The sequence below is a fragment of the Microcebus murinus genome, chromosome 8 (genome assembly GCF_040939455.1).
Source record: "Microcebus murinus isolate Inina chromosome 8, M.murinus_Inina_mat1.0, whole genome shotgun sequence".
In the NCBI taxonomy this organism is placed as follows: Eukaryota; Metazoa; Chordata; class Mammalia; order Primates; family Cheirogaleidae; genus Microcebus; species Microcebus murinus.
In genome coordinates, this window is record NC_134111.1 from 48,091,569 (window position 1) to 48,110,907 (window position 19,339).

At 39.1% G+C, this 19,339-nt stretch overlaps 1 protein-coding gene across 1 annotated transcript in view; it reads right to left on the reverse strand.

Moving 5' to 3' along the window:
- LRP2 (LDL receptor related protein 2) overlaps positions 1–19,339 on the reverse strand; it is a 188,309-nt gene that overhangs the window by 17,050 nt on the left and 151,920 nt on the right. Inside the window, exons 60-68 of the mRNA XM_012781883.3 lie at positions 18,993–19,109; positions 18,005–18,142; positions 15,956–16,078; positions 13,112–13,240; positions 8,498–8,629; positions 7,077–7,208; positions 5,243–5,386; positions 3,918–4,083; positions 2,329–2,457 (exon numbers count right to left, since the gene is read on the reverse strand). Of these exons, the coding sequence (XP_012637337.2) occupies positions 2,329–2,457; positions 3,918–4,083; positions 5,243–5,386; positions 7,077–7,208; positions 8,498–8,629; positions 13,112–13,240; positions 15,956–16,078; positions 18,005–18,142; positions 18,993–19,109 (1,210 nt within the window). The remainder of the gene's footprint in view (positions 1–2,328; positions 2,458–3,917; positions 4,084–5,242; positions 5,387–7,076; positions 7,209–8,497; positions 8,630–13,111; positions 13,241–15,955; positions 16,079–18,004; positions 18,143–18,992; positions 19,110–19,339) is intronic.

Consider the following 19,339-nt stretch of genomic DNA (forward strand, 5'->3'; position numbering starts at 1 on the left):
AGCACTATGGGAGGCCACGGTGGGAGGATTGCTTGAGGTCAAGAGTTCAAGACTAGCCTCAACAAGAGTGAGATCCCATCTTTACACAAAGAAAGAAAAATTAGCCACGTGCCTATAGTCCTACTCAAGAGGTTGAGGCAGGAGGATTGCTCGAGCCCAGGAGCTTGAGGTTGCTGTGAGCCATAATGACACCACTAACCCAGGTGACAGAGCAAGACTTTGTACCAAAAAAAAAGATAGAAAAAAGCCAGTTGCAAAGGACCACATACTGTATGATTCCATTTGTAGGAAATGTTCAGAACTGGCAGGGCGTGGTGGCTCACATCTGTAACCCTAGCACTCTGGGAGGCCGAGGTGGGCGGATTGCTCGAGGTCAGTTCGAAACCAGCCTGAGCAAGAGCGAGACCCCGTCTCTATTATAAATAGAAAGAAATTAATTGGCCAACTAATATATATAGAAAAAATGAGCCGGGCATGGTGGCGCATGCCTGTAGTCCCAGCTACTCGGGAGGCTGAGGCAGTAGAATTGCTTAAGCCCAGGAGTTTGAGGTTGCTGTGAGCTAGGTTGACACCACGGCACTCACTCTAGCCTGGGCAACAAAGTGAGACTCTGTCTCAAAAAAAAAAGGAAATGTTCAGAACAGATCTCTCTGTAGAGACAGAGAGTAGGTCAGAGGTTACGTAAGGGCTGGAGAAGGGGAGACATGGGGGTTGGGAGGTGATGGCTAAGGGGTACAGGGTTCTTTTTAGGGTAAAAAAATGCTCGAAAATTGATCATGGTGATGGATATAAAACTGAATATACTAAAAGCCATTGAATTGTACACTGTAAATGGGTAAATTGTATGGTATATAAATTATATTTTAATAAACCTGTTTTTTAAAAAAGGTAATAAATACTCAAAAAATATATACAGAATGGGTTTTTTTTGTTTTGGCCATGACTTTGTTCATGCTATGTTCTGAACTTATGAGCATAGCTGGCACAAAGTAAGAATGTAATAAATGGTGGCTCTTTTTATTGTCATTGTAGGTATTATTATAGTCATCATCCTTCAGACCCCGTGACAAATCTGATACCATAGAAGCTATGAGAAATTTCACACATCACAAATGCTTTCCAAGACTCAGAGATGGCTAGCCTCTCAAATGCATCATGGAATGAGGAGGTTTTGTAGGGCAGGTCTTGAGGCCTACCCAGTTAAACCCTTCCTACCTCCTTCCTTATTTCCTCTCTCTCCCAGGACTACACTGAGCCATTCTGAGAAAAAGGAATCACAAAGAATAAAATGAAGATCTTCTCCAAAAAAACAGTAGAGGGATATCAGAATGTAATCATAATATAAACAAGGGCATAATCATTAATCACAGAGGAAAAAATTAAACAGCACACAGGAAACAGTCACATCATTAGTACCATAGAACACTTTGCATCTCTTTGCTCCTAAGATATTGTATAGGTTGAGGACAAGTCCACACCACAGGTTAATCTTACCATGCAAGTATATTTCAAGTGTCATTATTGAGTTTCTGAAGAGTATGATTTAACATATGAAATATAACAGAATCACAGTAATAATAGCTCATAGTGTTCTATGTACAGATATAGACCTATCTACAAAGGGCCATACTCGTCCTGCCCAAATAGATGAAGTATTTGGGGTTATTCAAAATGTAAAAAAAAAAAAGTGTCACTATTCTGAGGCTAAATTAATATGTAAATACCTAGTTATTTCACTTTAGTTGTTTTAAATGCCTTGAAATGTAGAGAAAGATGACAAGACTAGTTCTCATTGACACTGAGGCGATTTACAGATAAACTGCAAATAGAAACATTTCTAAAAGTGGATAATATTTATATGCATTACTTTATTTATATGTATTTATATGCATTACCTTAAATATTTGTGCATTTTGGATATAAATGTTTGGAAATATGATCAAATCCCCAGCTGAATTTCAATGAATGAGTTAGTTTAAAACATCCAAATGAAAGGAAAAACAATTCTGATGAAACCTTCACTTGAAACAGTTAAATCCACAAAGAACTTTAAAGTTCAGAACTCTGATTTGACAAGGAATCCATGTAACCAGAAAGATTCTCATGTATGTTCTCAAAGGAATCTCTCCATCAGAAATGGTTGGTCCTAAATGATCTCAAGGGCATGTTATAATTCTTGAAACAGTCACAGACGCTATCCCTCACCCCCCAACAAAATTAAGGACAATTACAGTACAATTAGGAAAAAAAAAATCATTAAAGACATGAAATTTTATGAGAATCGAGTAGAATTTATCTAGAATATTAAGGACTCCTTCAAGCACTTACCCTAGTTTGGGATTCACAGCAATTGCAGCTGGCTGATCCAGATAAGACATAATCAGCCACTTTCGGTACCTCCCATCAAGTTCGGCCACCTCGATGCGTCGATTCTTGGCATCTGACCAGTAAATATGCCTGAATTCAGAAGGACAAAGTTAAATGACTGAGAAGTCTAGACTAGTCATTTCTGGGGAAGAGGTCTGAGGATGACAGCATTTTGTTTGAAAGCTCTGGCTGGTGAGACAGCTACTCAGATACCTGTCTTTGGAGCATGGGCCCCTCTCTGTTATGCCCCAATCTCTACTGCCCTCAAAGGGAGATCTTTAGCAGGTTACACTTGGAAAAGTCAGGGATGGAGGGAACTCCTGCCCAGGCAGCCAAAACAGCTGAGTCAGCCAGAACCAGTGAAGGTGGCAGACAGAGCAGCGAGACTGGCTCACATCTAGCACGACTGAGACATCTGCTTCTGCACTATGGCTGGTTCTTTAATTCTGACTATCCCAGAGTCTATTTCCTCCTCAGCAAACAGCCCCCACTGGAATCAGTAGGAATCTGGCATCGGCTGATAAAGAGGTAAAACTTCAAACAAGAAGACAGATCTGCCATTGCTTGGTTGCCTTTCAGAAGGAAGCATTAATGTCTGGAGTTCCCATTTCCTGACTCCACTAACAGTTGTCTGAGGCCCTGTTTCCTGACAGAAAATGCTGAAATGAGCTCCTGTTAGCCAGCAGGTGCAGTGGGAGCCAGTTAACTTCTTCAGAGACACTCAAGTCTTCTAGGAACACCAGACAAGTTTGTTAAAAGGTGAAAATGAGCTGACACTGCAAATAAATCTCCATTCCCCAGGAGGGTCCCTGTGCCTTCCTTCTCAAATATTTTTCCATTATTAGTTCATTTGCAAGGAATCACTTCCCACCAATGTCAGTCCAGTACAAAGCTTGTCCTTGAAAGAGGAGCTTAATAACTTTTCCTCATTAGTCTGCCTCTCATGCACCTACCTGATGATGACCCTACGTAAGGTTCTTACTTAGGGATCATCCAAAATGTGTGGGTTCCAGAAGGTCTGGAAGAACAGAACAGAGCTGACATCTCTAATAATTCAACCCCAGAGACTAAGAGGAAAGTAAATTTTCAACTTATTCAAACTATATAGCCAGCTAAAAACACAAGATGTGGATTGTTCCTCCCCAAAATCATTACCATAGAGAAAAATGTTTCATCTAGACTGCTTTGCTGGGAGAATTGTGAGGCTGTCCCATGTCTTCACAAAATGAACAGTGCTGGCACATTGAAAGTTAATTTTGGAATACAAAACCCTGTTGGCAAGAATCCTCTCCTAGACATAATAGGGAAACTTGACCTGGGTGCTTTCCTAACTTTTCCTTGGCATGCATAGAATACAGGAAATGATAGTGTCTCCATGACACACTGGGATAAGTGGAGATGGCTGCTGGGGCCAGAGCCAGCCTAGGCATTGCCCAGTGGCTGAGTTAGCCACATCTGAGACCAGCTTAACTCATGGCCCATGCCAAGCAGTTTGAGAACTCTAGCCAGGAAAACGGAATAGGCAAGAGAGGAACGTGCCGCAAATTTACCTTCCAACCCAGTCCACAGCTAATCCATCTGGCTGCATTACATATTTCAGTTTCAGGTCCACTTCCTGCACGAGATTGTTGCTGCCAGATTCGAAGTTGGGGATGTAGGCACGCTTGATAGCACCAAACTGAGAGTCCTGCCCTCGCACGGAGTAGTACACAACACCTACGAGGGAAGACACTCAGGTCAGTTTCATGTTAAGAGCATCAGGTAATGGGGAAACTGGAGTCTCATCGGGTGAGATACTATTCATTTGCTAACATCTCTCTCTCCTCATTGAAGGAGTGTGGACCTCAGGCATTTTAAAAGCACAGGAAGACTGACTCTGAAGGCATTTATTGGGAATTTGCTGCTTTCTTAGGTAAACACTATTCTCAAAGAGTTTATTGTATGGCATGAATAAGTGTGAAAATACAATAATAAATCCTACATTGACATAGTTATTGACAGTTTGTAAAGCCTCGCAAATCTATTATTTCCTTCAATCTTGAGAAAAACTTTCAGAGGTAGGCAGACTGAATAAGATTATAACTCCTATTTTACAGATGAAAATTTGAGATTCAGAGAATTGTTATAATTATTTAAGCTCATAAAGCTAGTAGATGAGGGAGGCAGGAATAGAAGACAAGTTTATAGGTAGGGAAGACAAGTTTTCTGACTCCTACCACACCACATAGAGCCATAAGAGACTCAACAATAAGCATTATTCATTTTTTCCTTCATTCAACTAAATTTTGTGATCACATACCACGTATACTGTACTAGATGTTGGTTCAGATGCTAGACATGTAGAGGTGATTAGATTCAGTCTCTGTGTCTCAAAAGGACATGGTTAGCAGGCAGGGAGGAAAAAAAATGTGGGCAACTAGCTATATAACTCAATGTCACGTGTGTTTCAGTAAAAGCATGTATAAAATGCTACAGGGTCAGGGGTGAGCAATCATGGAACTCTGCCTGGAGGAATTATAGAAGCTGTCTCAGAGGAGGTGACATTTGAACTGGCTCTTTGAAATCTAAGTAGAAATTTTCCAAGTATACAACAGGAGGGAAGAACAGGATCTACATGAGCAAAGACAAGGACAGGTGAGGTAGTCCACAAAGGACAATCCCCTGAGATGGGAGGAGGTTTGGAGAGAAGACAGGAAAGATTGGCTAGGACCCACAGGCATGCTAATGTGTAAGGAGCATTCTAAAGAGAAGGAAACTCCTCTTCCACTCTTGCAACAAAATTCATGCATTAAAAATTAAATTCTTCAAAATCCAACACCTTAAAATTCCAGAAAGTCATTTCATGTCAGTGAAAGATGCCAACGTGTATACTCACTGAGGCCTATGCCCTCAGGATCCCAGTCGTAATCAACAGCCTCAATAGAGTCCTCGTCTTGAAGATATTCTGAGAACCTCTCAGAGGAGAGATTGTATTTCCGAATTCGAACGTTGTCAGGCAGGAGCAACAAAGGAGGGTCACCTATAAACAAAAGAGGGGCTACTTTACCTGTTTGAATTCTACATGAACTTTTTGTGTATACAGTAGGATATAAAATGCACATCAAGTACCTGCCCCCTTTAAAAAAAAACATGAGTTTTTACAGGAACCTGCCTCTGTTAATCATTGCTGACTATCCTACTGGGTTGCAATGTCCATGACTTAACAATCTTGTCTCCATTTCAAGTGGAAAACTGACATTTCTCTGAGGGATATTTTCAGTTCTTTATTCTTTGTCTTCAGTGGTGGTTTAGAGCAAAGCAAGACTGAGACCCCTAAGTAGAGTCCTCATTTTTACTCAATTTTTTTCTTTATTCACTGACATTAAAACAGACAAGAATGTAGACATTCAGTCTTACAGAAGAAATACAATATTCATAGCCTTATTAACAGTTTACCAGGAATGTCTCAGTCCTCACTGTTTACTGGCAGATTTTATGATTCTTTTAGCAGGCAATCAGCACCATGACCCAATTGATCTTCTAGTTAGTGACAAAGAAACCCAGCTTGTTCTTGATTTTTTGTTTAACCTAAAGCAGCTATTTCAAGTGGTGACTCATGCAAAATATATTATCTAGAATTTTTTGAATTTACTTGCATAATGTCAATCAAATCCAATTTAAGTAACCTGCAAAGTTCATTTTACATATTTCCTCTATCTTGACATTATGTTTCATATGACTATTTTAATTTATTTCAGTTGACTGCTTAGAGGTAAAAGATTTAAACATTTTTTAATTAGCTGCTTAACTACCATACCAACTGTTCAACTTCCTTCACCCTAGTTTTCACTCACTGTCAACAATGTTTGGAGGATAAAATATTTTAAGTATGTTAGTCAAACGTATGCTTTAAGCCCAATTTGTATGAAGAAACCAAATGGCTATTTTGTCCATTTACCTGTAATTTACAAAATAAGATGCTATTTCCTTATCAAGTCCCTTAAAATCTAATCCGAACTTCAACTTCAAAATAAAGACCTAGACCCCTTAACTAGGATATGATGATTTAGAATAGACCTCTGAAATTTGGAGTATAATATTTATGACTTATGTTCTTTCTCTTTTGTCATTTCTATTTAGTCCTTATTACTGCTTTTTATCAGGCCTGATTATCAGATACTGGCATAACCTAAAATGTAAAACTAATGATTGAAGTCATAAACACACAAGACTCCTTTCTGTGTGTGATCACTAGCCCATGAAAACTAAAAAGGGGTATGTCAGCAGAGTGTCCTTGATTTGACCCAATGCAGTGTGACTGTTTTTTGTGAGCCATCATGGACTACAGGGCTCAAACCTTGATCTTAGTGAAGTGGGAGCTAGAGGGCCTCATAAATTTCCCCTGCTAATGATGACTATCAAGCAGGGAAGCTTTTGTTGTTTGAACCTTCTGGAGGGTGACAACTTGTCCATTTTTTGAAGTTTTCATCAACGTGGATGAGAGGCTAAATCCAGAATAGTAAGTAACATCTGACTCTTGTTTTAATTCCTACATACTTGTTGGGAGACATGGCCATTGTTTTAAGCTGGCAGGGGAAGAGAGGGGAGAGACTGAATAGGTGTTCGAAGAGAAGTAGCCGCCAATGAGTTAAAAATAAGACTCTGAGAGTGTAAGGCTTATTTCCTCATATTCCTGAAAGTCAATTAATCCCGATATAAACCCATCATACCTTCAGCTGCACATCGTTTTCCATATTTGTCCCCCACAGACCGGAAGCCGTCAGCGCAGACACACTCATAACTTCCTTTGGTATTTTTGCAGTTCTGGGAACAAGTCCCATATTGCTCACATTCATTGATGTCTGTAGGCAAAATAAAACTAAATATGCAACATCTGCTCCCATCATTCCTTAGAGAACCTGCTTCTGTTTAAATTCATATTCACAAGCAATAATGACTGAGAAGAGTGCAGTTGAAAATAAGCGAGGATACCAACATGTGCGGTACCAATACTTACTAAGTTTCGGATGTTTTTCACATGCTTTCCGTGTTTTTTCCCTCATTTAATCTTCCCAAAAAAACTCGTAAGAGGTAAAGACTATTATTAAACCCAGTGTCTCAAAGCTGGTAAGCAACGGAGACAGGATTTAGACTGAAGCATTAGCACTCTGTACAACAGCAGGGGAAACTCGCCCTTTCGGAATGCATCTGCTGTGATGTTGTTTGGTACCACGTCCCTTCTGCTACCTGATCTCAGAAAGAAGACTCATCGATTTGGTTTTCCAATTGGGTTCTTATGATTCCGCTCCCAAATGAACTCTTTTTTTTTTTTTTTTGGAGACAGAATCTTACTCTGTTGCCCTGGCTAGAGTCCCATGGCGTCAGCCTAGCTCACAGCAAGCGCAAAGTCCTGGGCTCAAGCAATCCTTCTGCCTCAGCCTCCCAAGTAGCTGGGACTATAGGGATTTGCCACCATGCCTGGCTAATTTTCCTATATGTTTTTAGTTGGCCAATTAATTTCTTTCTATGTTTAGTAGAGACAGGGTCTTGCTCTTGCTCAGGCTGGTTTTGAACTCCTGACCTCGAGCAATCTGACTGCCTCAGCCTCCCAGAGTGCTAAGATTACAGGCGTGAGCCACTGCGCCTGGTCCAAACAAACTCTTATAATCATCTGAGTACAACACATCATGACTTAGAAACAATAAATTCAAAAAATAAAAGATAATTAAAATTATACTCATTGCTTACAATCTTGATAAGCTACTTTCTGACTTCATGCTTTAGAACTCATTTATGTCTGGCATAAGTAGGTGTTGTTTGGCTTAAGATTTTGTTTTGTGAAAAACTTTAATCTCACGCACTGGTACAATAAGCAGCCATCGTTACTGAGGCCTTCATCATTCACATCAATTCCACAGACATTACTGAACACACACTATCTTCCAAGCACTTTGCCAGGCACCGGTAAGAGCATGTATGCAGAGGCAAACAAACGCAATTGGCATTCCGGAGTAGTTTAATGACCTAAAATCCCGAGTGTAGCCCCATTAAGGGAATTAAATAGTGATATATTATTTAATAAAAGGGAATGGTTGAAGAACCTAAATAGTAACAGGTTCTCCTAATAGGAATTGGAGGAAATATACTCTACCTCGACAGGCGTTTGCGTCGAATAGCTCAGCTTTGAACCCAGCTCTGCAGGAACAGATAAATCCTCCTTCACTTAATTGGGTACAATTTTGTTCACATATATGTTCAGCACATGTTCTATCTTTTCCTAGATCTGAAAAATACAATCTCAGCATTACAAACCAGATCAACCACAAATGAACAATCAAGTGGTACATCAAAAGGAACACCTGCCCATGACCAACTATAGGACATCTTGAGATGACCCCTCTCTATAAGCCTTTGAGAGGCTAGGGCACATCTGGATACTGATTTCTGGTAATGGGCTAAATGCCATTTACACAAATGTATGTGACGTTAAGCCCTTGAGCCAATTTTCCCATTATATATAGCAATGACAGGCTCACCTTCAGAGCCATCCTATGGATTCTGGAACTATGAAGCCAGACCCTCTACAGCTATTATCAGCTGCTCTACTATCTTAATCTTATAAATAGGTAGATTGACAAACAGACACATGTATAAATAAAAGACTGGCACAGGTTAGAACAAAGTTATAAATAGGAGGACATTATAAGGTTATAAGAAGACTATAATTTGTCTAACATTGACCAACTGAATATATGTATGTAAGTCAAGCATTGGCCATGGTGCAGTAAAATGCATAGAGTCCTAAGTCATTTTGTAATATGACTGTTGTGTATTTTCATACACATTTTGTAATATGAATGTGTGTATCAAGGGCTTTAAAAACATTCATATTTTTTATTCATATTCATTCCATGTTAATGAATTTTCCCTCAGGAAGGAATAAAAATTATACACTACGATTTATGTTTAAGGATTATGACATTATTGAGAATAAGACAATTTTGAAAACAACTTGACTGTACATTTAATAATGGGGAATCAATCATATTATAGTACATTTTATCAAATCTAAGACACCACAGATGCACCATTATTTTATCTAACACTAAAATAGAAACGTTCAGAACTCACATTATGACAATTATCAATTATAAGATGCACTTTGGTTTCAGAGATGTTAAAATGTGAAAATATACATCTTAGAAGCAATGAATGATTACATGAGGGATTGCTATGTGATCATTCAAATTCATGATTTTAAATGATACTTTGACATGGGAAATATCTATAATAAAAGGAAGAAAAAGGTTGAAAAACTTTCCATTTAGTATAAAATATTTCTTGTATTTTTTTAAATACTAAGAAATATTTTTTATACTTCCATATGCAAAAAAAAGACAGCAAAAATACCCCAAACTTACTTTTATCTCACTTATGGGATTCAAATGATCTTTACTTTCAAGTACTCAAAAAAATCAACCAATAGTTTATTTTTGTAAGCCTCATATGAATAGTCCTTGTTATCCCTGTTATTCTTTGGCTCCAGATGTTCCAAGGTAGACTTTTAACAGCTCAGACGCTACCCTAACACTTCATTGCTCATCAATGCCCCATGATCTTGTCTCTGCCAGTATCTAGCCAAGCCACCTGGCTTTCATTCTTGTCATTCTTATCAGTTTGCTTCCTTTATCCTCAGTTTCCATCTACCCCTAAACCAAGGTCTTACAGCGAAGCTGATGAAGATGAACATATATTAATAGACAGTGAGTGATCAAGGGGAGGGAGGTGAGAAGTGGTTATCTCCAACAAGTACTACAGCTTCATCTGACTCTCAAATGAAATGTCTCTTGGTCACAGGCTTCTGAATATTTTAGCTGAAGAGACTGTGGTATTTCCCAGTTCAATTCTTCCAAATCAAAATAGATTTATATCTACCTATGTTCTATACCAGTGGTTCCCAAACTTTTTGGCACCAGGACTGGTTTCATGGAAGACAGTTTTTCTATGGATCAGGGTGGGGGGGTGGGGGTTGGAGCTCAGGCAGTGATATGCGGCCGGGTTCCCAACAGGCCACAGATCAGTACTGGGCTGCAGCCCAGGGTGGGGCTCAGAGACCACAATTCTATACAAGGTGAACTTAATCACTTCTCAGAGTCCCTTAGGGTACCATGACTATATCAGCAATGTGGTTTAAACAGACTAAAAATATTGAGTTTAAAAAAGAAAAATAACCACAAAATAAGCACAATGACATTCAGTGGAATGCTTCCCTTGGAGTAGACTTCAAAACTATACATGTGAAAGCTTCATAATAAATAAGTCTATTAAAATTTTCTATTTCTTCTTGAGCCGGTTTCTGTGTTTTGTCTTTCCAAAAATTTGTCCACTTAATGTAAATTGTCTAACTTATTGCCATAAAGATTTTCATAGTATTCTCTATTACCTTTTAAATTTTTATAAGGTTGGTAGTGATATCATCTCTACATTGCTAAATAAATGTGACCTATTTTTATTAACTTGACATCCGTGAGCCAGCCACATAACTTCTCTGGGTCTCATGCACAAAATTAGACTTGGTAATCTCCCAGCTCTGAAATCTACAATGGGATTAGGGGTCCCAGGAAGCAAAAACTTCTGGACCAAGTGCTCCCTTGAATGAGTTATAATCTTGTGAAGCAAAATTCCTTAACAAGAGTGGAAACTACATAACATTGTGGGATTCTTCCTCAAATTTCAGGAATTTCTTGTAACATTTTCATTTGAAAAGGACCACCATTTTAATCCATATAACAACTGATTTCCCCAAGCCCAGACATAAGACACTGTTTATAAAAGAAATGCTCTATTTTCCATTTCATGAAGAAGGAATAAGAACTACTAGACAGAGAAACAGCACATATATAATATTTGAGATTTGCTTGTCTTTTTATCAGAATGATGTGAGAAAAATGTTAATGTCATTCTATTCCTGGAAATTTGCTAAAAGAATAGATTCGAGGTGCTCTTACCACAAATAAAATAAAAATAAAAGGTAACTATGTGAGAGTAAGGATATGTTAACATTTGCTTGATTATAGTAAGACTTCACTATGTACATCAAAACATCAGGCTGTACACCTTAAATTTAAAAAAATCAAACATGTCCCAAACCTCACAGTGATCCTTTTGGAGAAGTAGAGGAAGAGGAAGGAAGAGGAGGAAGGAGGAAAGAAAATGAAGGGCTAATACATTAGCAGCACCCAAGAACCAGTATTTTAAATAAGAATCTTATGGCTCAAATTATTAGCCCACATTCTTTGCTAAAACTGGGTTTAAAAAGAAAAAAATTGTTACCCCACAGTATCCACTTAATACCTGAAAAGATAAGCTACTTCCATACCCAAAGTAATGTCTGTGCTACTTATTTCCTTTAAATAAACCTTTCTGCCATTTGAATGGAAAGTATTGTAGTTGATTTTAAGCCTTTTAACTGCCACAGGCAACTAAAAGACAAACCACTGTTTGACCCAATTCCAACCTGGAAATACTCCAAACTCCTGGAACCTTTCACATATCAGTCTCTGGGTGTGCAGCTTTGCAAATGCTATCATGTTCATGCTTCAAAAATATGTAATTAAGTCACTTCATTCTGTCAATAACTCCAAGCCCCACTGAGAAGGTATATAAAATAAATGGCAAACCAACTCAGCATGGCTGGTTATTCACACCCCTTTGTAACTCACAAAGGAGAAAAGTTGACAGAAAATCCTTTGGCTGCCTCAGAAAAAATTGATTAAAGCCCAACAAGTTGAAAGCACATGGAGCCAATTAAGATGACTAAGTCAAAGGTTTCTAGAGTTTGAAGAACTCCCTCCTTTTTCCTGTGAAAACAAAGCCTGGAGAGGTCACCAGTGGCACAGCTAGTAGCAGAGGGACTAGTGACCAGCTCTCCTGGCCTGGACTCACATGACTGTTCAAGTTCTGCCTCTGCCATTCTGGGTGACCTGAAGCAAGTCACTTAAGCTCCCTGAGCTTTATTTTATAGATAGGCAAAATCATCAACCCAGTGGGGCTAACTTGGGTAACACAATAGGTAATATATTTGAAAGCACTTCATGAGCCATAAATAAACTACAAAAGCCTGAGTTATTAACATGTCATTCCAACATTTCCCATCAAAATATTGAGCTGGAACCATCCCTTGGTCATGTTCATTATCCTTTTCCTACACAAGGTATTCCTTCTACTTTAAAAATAAAAATAAACGTTCCTTCTAAGGTCCCCTGTGGCATTTCCATCTTGATCAACTACCCTCAGAAGATTTTCCAAGTGCCAAGGATACTGCATTTGGCTTAAGATTAAAAAAATGTACAGGTTAGTAATATAGGTAGCTTTAATGAACTATGAGGCACCTGGTGAACTGGGACGAGGGTGTGCTCCACAGTTAGGCAGACCAGATTTCAAATCCTAACTCTACCTCTTAAAGACATTAAGCCTTGGTCAATTTATTGAACCTTTCAGTCAGTTTCCTCATTTATATATTTTAAAGAGATAATAATGAACCTAACTCATATGATTGTTACAAAGATGAAGTGAGATAACACACATAGAATTTCTGGCACAATGTCTGTTATAGAATAAATGCTCAATCATAGGCTTGACTGAAATTCAGAGCACAAAGCAAATTAAAGAGAAATATGTTTATTATCTACTTTACATTATTTAATGCTTTAATTAGATAAACCTGAGTTACTAAAATGAAGTATAAAAATAGGTGTTTACTTACTGCAACCCATTTCATCAGAAAAGTCACCACAGTCATTGATATCATCACATACACTGTCCTTTGGAATGCAACGCTCATTTTCACACTTAAATTCATCTTCTATACAAGGCTTAGGGGTTGGCTTTCTACCTGTAATTTAAAAACAAGATAACGTCAAAACTTTTTCTTCTATGAAACAAAATGTTTTCCTCTGTGACAGAGACAGTTATTGCTTACCAAATAAACAAGTGTTTCCCAACATTTCCCTGTCTCCCTTGCAGCTGGGTTAGGACCATGTGATTAGTTCTAGCCAATGGGCTGCTGAGTTGGACGTGACATTACAGGGCTGAAACAATCAATGCCCATGTACCTCATCCATGTCTCTGACATTGCCACAGTAACCTTGGAGGCCATGTGCTTCAGGTGGCATAGCTACAAGATAGAGGAGGATTATGCAACCTGTGTTGCCTTTATATGAGTGAGAAATAAGTCTTTGTTATGTCACACCACTGAGACTTTGGGATTTATTGATTGCAGGAGCTAGTATTAATTACTATGAATAATACACAAGGAAAAACATCCCAAAGGGTAGAGTAAGAGACAATGAGCGACATTTGGACACAGGTGCTCCTCCAGAGCAGAATCATGACCTGATCAATAAATTTCCTCCACTCTCCATAGTAGGGGCCTTCACAATGTCTGCACAGGGTGACTATATAATTTATCTCCAACCCAGTATGCTTTTGAAAGTGAAGGCGATCACAGTAAGCAAACTGCAATATCTCAATGGCTTAAAACAGCAAAGGTTTCTTCCTCACTCAGGTGAGGTATGATGGAGGTCAAGCAGCCATCCTCCATCCTCCATCCTAAGATTATGCCATCATAATCTTATTTTAGTATTAACTATTCCATCAGGACAACAAGCATAAACCAGGACTTTCCTACACAAATATATGTCATCCTAGCCCAGTGGTACTTCAGAATTGTTACAGACTGGTGACTGTGATATGTCTCTAATTCTTTCTTTCCATTGGGAGTGTTTATTTCTATTGTGTTGTCCCTGTTCTACCACTGTCTATTGGGAGCAGGTGGCACAGATATAACTAGTCTATTAGTTTACAGATATCCGAACCAAGAGAAACCATATCTAGAATTAATGGAATGGCTACTGCCCATCACACAAAGGTCCTGGATTGAAGATACTGAATGGGACTTTTGAGCTACATCCCTAAAGGAGGGGCTAGGGGTGTTCTGTGTGTGAGAAAAAAGCATAAAGGGCTATTTAGTGACACAAGGGTATAGTGTGGTAGCAAGAATTGGTGCTCACTGAATATCCAGACACTTCCCTATATTTCCCAGTCTCCCTTGCAGTTAGATTGGGACCATGTGACTTGTTCCCACCAATGGACTGTGAGAAGAAGCCATATCTGTCAATTCCCGGCCCAGGAAGCTAGAACTTTGGTGCTTCCACCATTCCTCTCTCCTCCAATCTTGGCAATCTTGAAGATTATGTGTCTCTGATGGCATAATCTTAGGATAGAGGATAGAGGGAGGCTGCTTGACCTCCATCATACTTCACATGAGTGGGGAAGAAACCTTTGCTGTTTTAAGCCATTGAAATGTTGCAGTTTGCTTACTGTGATGGTGGACAGCAGGTCCTCTAAATAAAACCTTGTTCCCTGAAAGACTAAAAGTTTACTGCTCCTTTTTTCCACTCTGAGATTTGAGCATGTGCTATAAATGCCTTGCTCCGAAAAAAAAAGGGCACTATTAGTAGGGGTAAAGGAAAGACAACCGGTGAGGGGAAAACCTGCTCAAATTTTTAAAAAATGTTATTTCTGGGTTTTCATCCTTTTGTGCTATACCTCAAATAAGCATATTAACAAAGCTATGTCCACAGATTCATCTCTACCAATAATAATAATAACAGTAATAATAATCGGGTATAAACTTGAACGCTGCCGTAGTGTCAATGTCCTCCCTGACACAGTCCCCTGTGGGATGGGAGCTGGAAGTGAACATTCTGAGGAACAGCATTCTAAGGCCACATCAATACAAGGGATGGACGATGGAAAAATTAGGCCATTTATCAATAAATTTTCCAAGATGGTGTCTTTTTTTTGGGGTGGGGGGAAGTAATTGCAGGCAAGGGAAATAAATTTCCTCACTGACGTTTTTCTAGGCAAATTAAATTGCCCAGAATATTGATCAACTCTTCCCTTGAATAGATAGACTTTAAAATATTCTCAACATCCAGGAAAAGCACAGATATTTTAATACCTAAAATATTAAATGCAGCCAGTTTTAAATTTCTATCTTAAACTAATTTACCATTTTTCTCTTCTGGGAAATAAACTTTCATTTTCAAGAAGGATATTTAGATAAGCTCTGTTAACACCACTGCTGTCCTACCCAACATGATTTTTGCAGCTGGGCATTGAGCAGGAATATTCATTCACATGCCTAGATAAGCAATTAGTAAGTCTAGGATGAATAATGACCAAACCTCATCTTTGAAAATAAATCATTAATTTGGCAAGTGTGACTCAACCAGTATTAAGTGTTTGTTCTCATTTTCCTATGAAAAGAATGGGAAAAAGCTCAGTAAATGTTTGGACAAAGACTGAAAAAGTAAGGGATGTGCTAACATCTTCACACAAATAGGATAGGAAGAAGTGGGTGGGGTTGTATCTGTGTAGTGCATGTGTTTGTATGGTCATGTAAATAGTTACGTCAGCAGAGATCTGCAGCCTAGGTCCAAAGCAAGCCTCTGTAGAACAAACTGAAATCCCAGCGGTACATTCTGCAAACTGCAGATAATTTGGGGCCCTTCATTTTTCCATCTCCCTTTTGACTTTTGCTTACACTTCTCCTCTTTCTCATCAGTTCCATCTCCACAGTCATCGAAACCGTTGCACACCTCATGGCTATAAATGCAGCGACTGTTGTCACACCGGAAACGGCCTGGTGATTCACAGTGAACACTCGCTGAAAGGAAAGACAGAAAAATGAAATTAGAAATTAAGAGTAGAATACAAAGTGTCAATATTGGAAACACTCCCATGCCACCACCAGGCTTGCTTCATTCATTCATTCATTCATTTACTCATTTGATTGATCAATCCACAGATACATCTTGAGTATGTCGTACACAACGTTGCACTGTGGTAGGTACTAGATACGATGGGAAACAAGAAAGTTCCTTGTCCTCGTGGAACTTTCATTCTAGCAGAGAAACAGACTTTACAAATTAACTTTAAAAATTTATAGCGGTGAAGCATCTACTGGTTAGATCTGATATAGATCAGGAGAGGAAGGTTTGGAAAAGGCTTGCTATGGATTCTGAGGCAGAAAGGAGTGGGGCAGGTTTCTGGACCACACTGTGGCTGCAGTGAGGAGGGCAATGGGCTCCATGAGGCTAGAGAGGCTGGCAGGACTGTACATGGGCTCTTCGGTTGATTAGGAGGAAACACCAGATCCAAGCGCTGGTTCTTAGAAATATTGTTACTACAACTATTGCAAAAATTATTTGCTATGACAGCCCAGTACAACATGATAAAACAGTGTTGGTGATTTCATAACAAGTTTATTTTTACTAGCTATGGGCATTTTATCTTATGGAGAGAAGCAACTTCCTAATTACTTCTTTGAAAGTTAAATATGCCTAAGATATTTTTCAGGATTCATTAAGTTAAAAACAAAACAACAAGGCTAGCTCCTAACAAGTAAAGAGGTAGAAAGAAAAATGTTGGGATGCCACTGTGAATATATAATGTGCACTAATTCAAGTTCTCTGGGAAGGAAGGGAAATACTCTGACATGTCATTTTCATGAGTCAAGTCTCTGGGCTAAAAACAAATAGCGATGAATCTAGGAAAGGGAATGCAAAAGGCAATGTGAACTTCAGAAGCAAGTCAGACTGCAAGCTTTCAGCAGAAATGTTTCCAGAGGCCCCTTCTCCTGTGTTGAAGGCTTATACAAAATCTTTAAGCCTCAGTTTGTATCAGAATCAAGGGCTCATTAATGCATAGATTGAGGGGCCCCAACTGGGTCGGTCTGGGTGGGTCATGGGTGTGGCGCATGAATTTACATTTCTTACATGTTCCCAAAGGACACCAGTATTCCTAGTTGAATGAGAACTATTGCCCCAGAGTTTCTCCAGTGACTCAAAGCATACAACAAAATGATTGAAACAAACTTTATTTTCTTTCACTTTATTAAAATCAGTAGTCTTGACCAGGGGACTAAACTAAAAAGCTAAAGAGCTTTTTAAAAATACATAGGCACAGGGCCCATCCTTAGAGACTCTGCTTCTTTAAGTCTAACCGCCAGGTGAGGCCAGGGCATGTGATTTTGAGACACTCCTCCATCACTGATTCTGATATGTACCCAAATTGAGATTCACTGGCTTAAAAAATAAATATGCATCATTCAACAAGAGGGAGTTAGATGGCTTTACATTATAATGTTAAAGAGAAGTGACTTCAAAGATTAAGTCAGTCTTAAAATTTTCTGACAGTGTTCCAGGAAGCTCTAGGGGTTTGGACAGGAGACTTCAAGGGATACCAAAAGTAGGATGGAGCAGGGACAGGTACAACCTCCCCCATACTCCTCCTTGGACTTCAAGACCTGCACCTATTTATGCACACTGGGATTCCAAGTATGATTTCCCTAGAATAAATTGTTTTCTAAAGGTATAAAATATTTAAAACCATGGCAGTTTGCCCAACCTTCTCAAGTTACAGAGAAAGAACTGAAGCAGGAAGGCCAAGTGAAACCCCAACAATGCTGATCAAGTGTCCAGTACTCAGAAATTATACAACTGCCCCCCCCAGGATTACATGCTATATGTAAAAAACATTGAGACTTTGCCAGACAACACACTCCCATTCACTGCATTTCTCTGCCTCTTACCGCACAGATGAAGTTCTTCATCAGAACCATCGCCACAATCGTCGTCGCCATCACATTTCCAATGCGGGTGGATGCAGACATGGTTTTTACATTCAAACATGGTAGCCTGGCAGTATGCACCATTGGGAAAGCGAGTGGCTGTCGTGGGGGAAGAGACACATTCAAATTATTGTACAAATTGACTAATGTTGGAAAGCTTTCTGACTATTTCTCCTTTGGCTCTTGCCATTACAGCCTGCTCTTCCTTATTCATCAGGATGTACTGTGGCCTTAACCTGCCTGAGGGTCTGATGGACTATGTCGTAAGAACGGTCATCCAGGCTCAGCTTTTCAGTGACATGAATCATCCCATGGACAGTATTGGACTTTGCCTCTGCAAGCAAGTGCAACTCCTCAGCTGTGGTAGGACTGATTTTATCCACACACATTTATGGAGTCTCTTTGAAACCAGGTTTTAAGACATGGCAACCACAGCATCAACAATAATCATCATGGATAATCATCAAGAGGTAATGTTTTTTCAGTGATTCATAAAGACTTCAAAATTTGAGTGATTGAATTACCTTTACATTTTTAATAATTTTGGTATTCCATCGTGTGATTCTGAAAATTTTTAAAGCCGTAAATTCAATATGTTCTAATATCCAACACAAGTTCTTTATACTAGCTTATACATGGCTTGAATATTCTTTTTTTTTACCTGAAATGTTTTTTATCCAATTAATGATTTGTATATTAGCTGATGATATATAAATACTTTGTTACCTTGGACTACTTAATATATTCTCTGTTTAAAATACCGTTAATGAAATGTACTTGGATGGCCATTATGAAATATATGGATGTGGTGACTCAGCCCCCAGGTGAACTGATAATTATCAACAGGTGCCAAACCGAAAATACTTATGGCCCTTTAATCTGACTGGTGTCTGAATGACCATATCCATACTTTCAGGTAAGCAGCAGTACGGGTGCCTAAGGGACTTACGACAATTAGCTTCATCAGAGGCATCGAGGCAGTCAGCAGTCCCATCACATTTGAATTGGTTGGGCACACAATGTCCACTCGTACACTGAAAATATTCAGGATGGCAGGTCCTCAACTCTGAAGAGAAAAGACTGTTATTCTTGGAAGGCTTTGACATTTTCAGACAGGTATTGGATACCTGGAGTACAGTGAGTGGCCCACCACATTCCTATCTGTGCCCTCTGGCTGGCTGACAGCTTGTGGTTAGCAAATACACAGACTCCCAAAACTCACACTTTCCCCACTGAACACATGGAGATGGGAATACCTGTCTCCCCTTTAGTAAATAATATCCAGCTCTTAAGCTT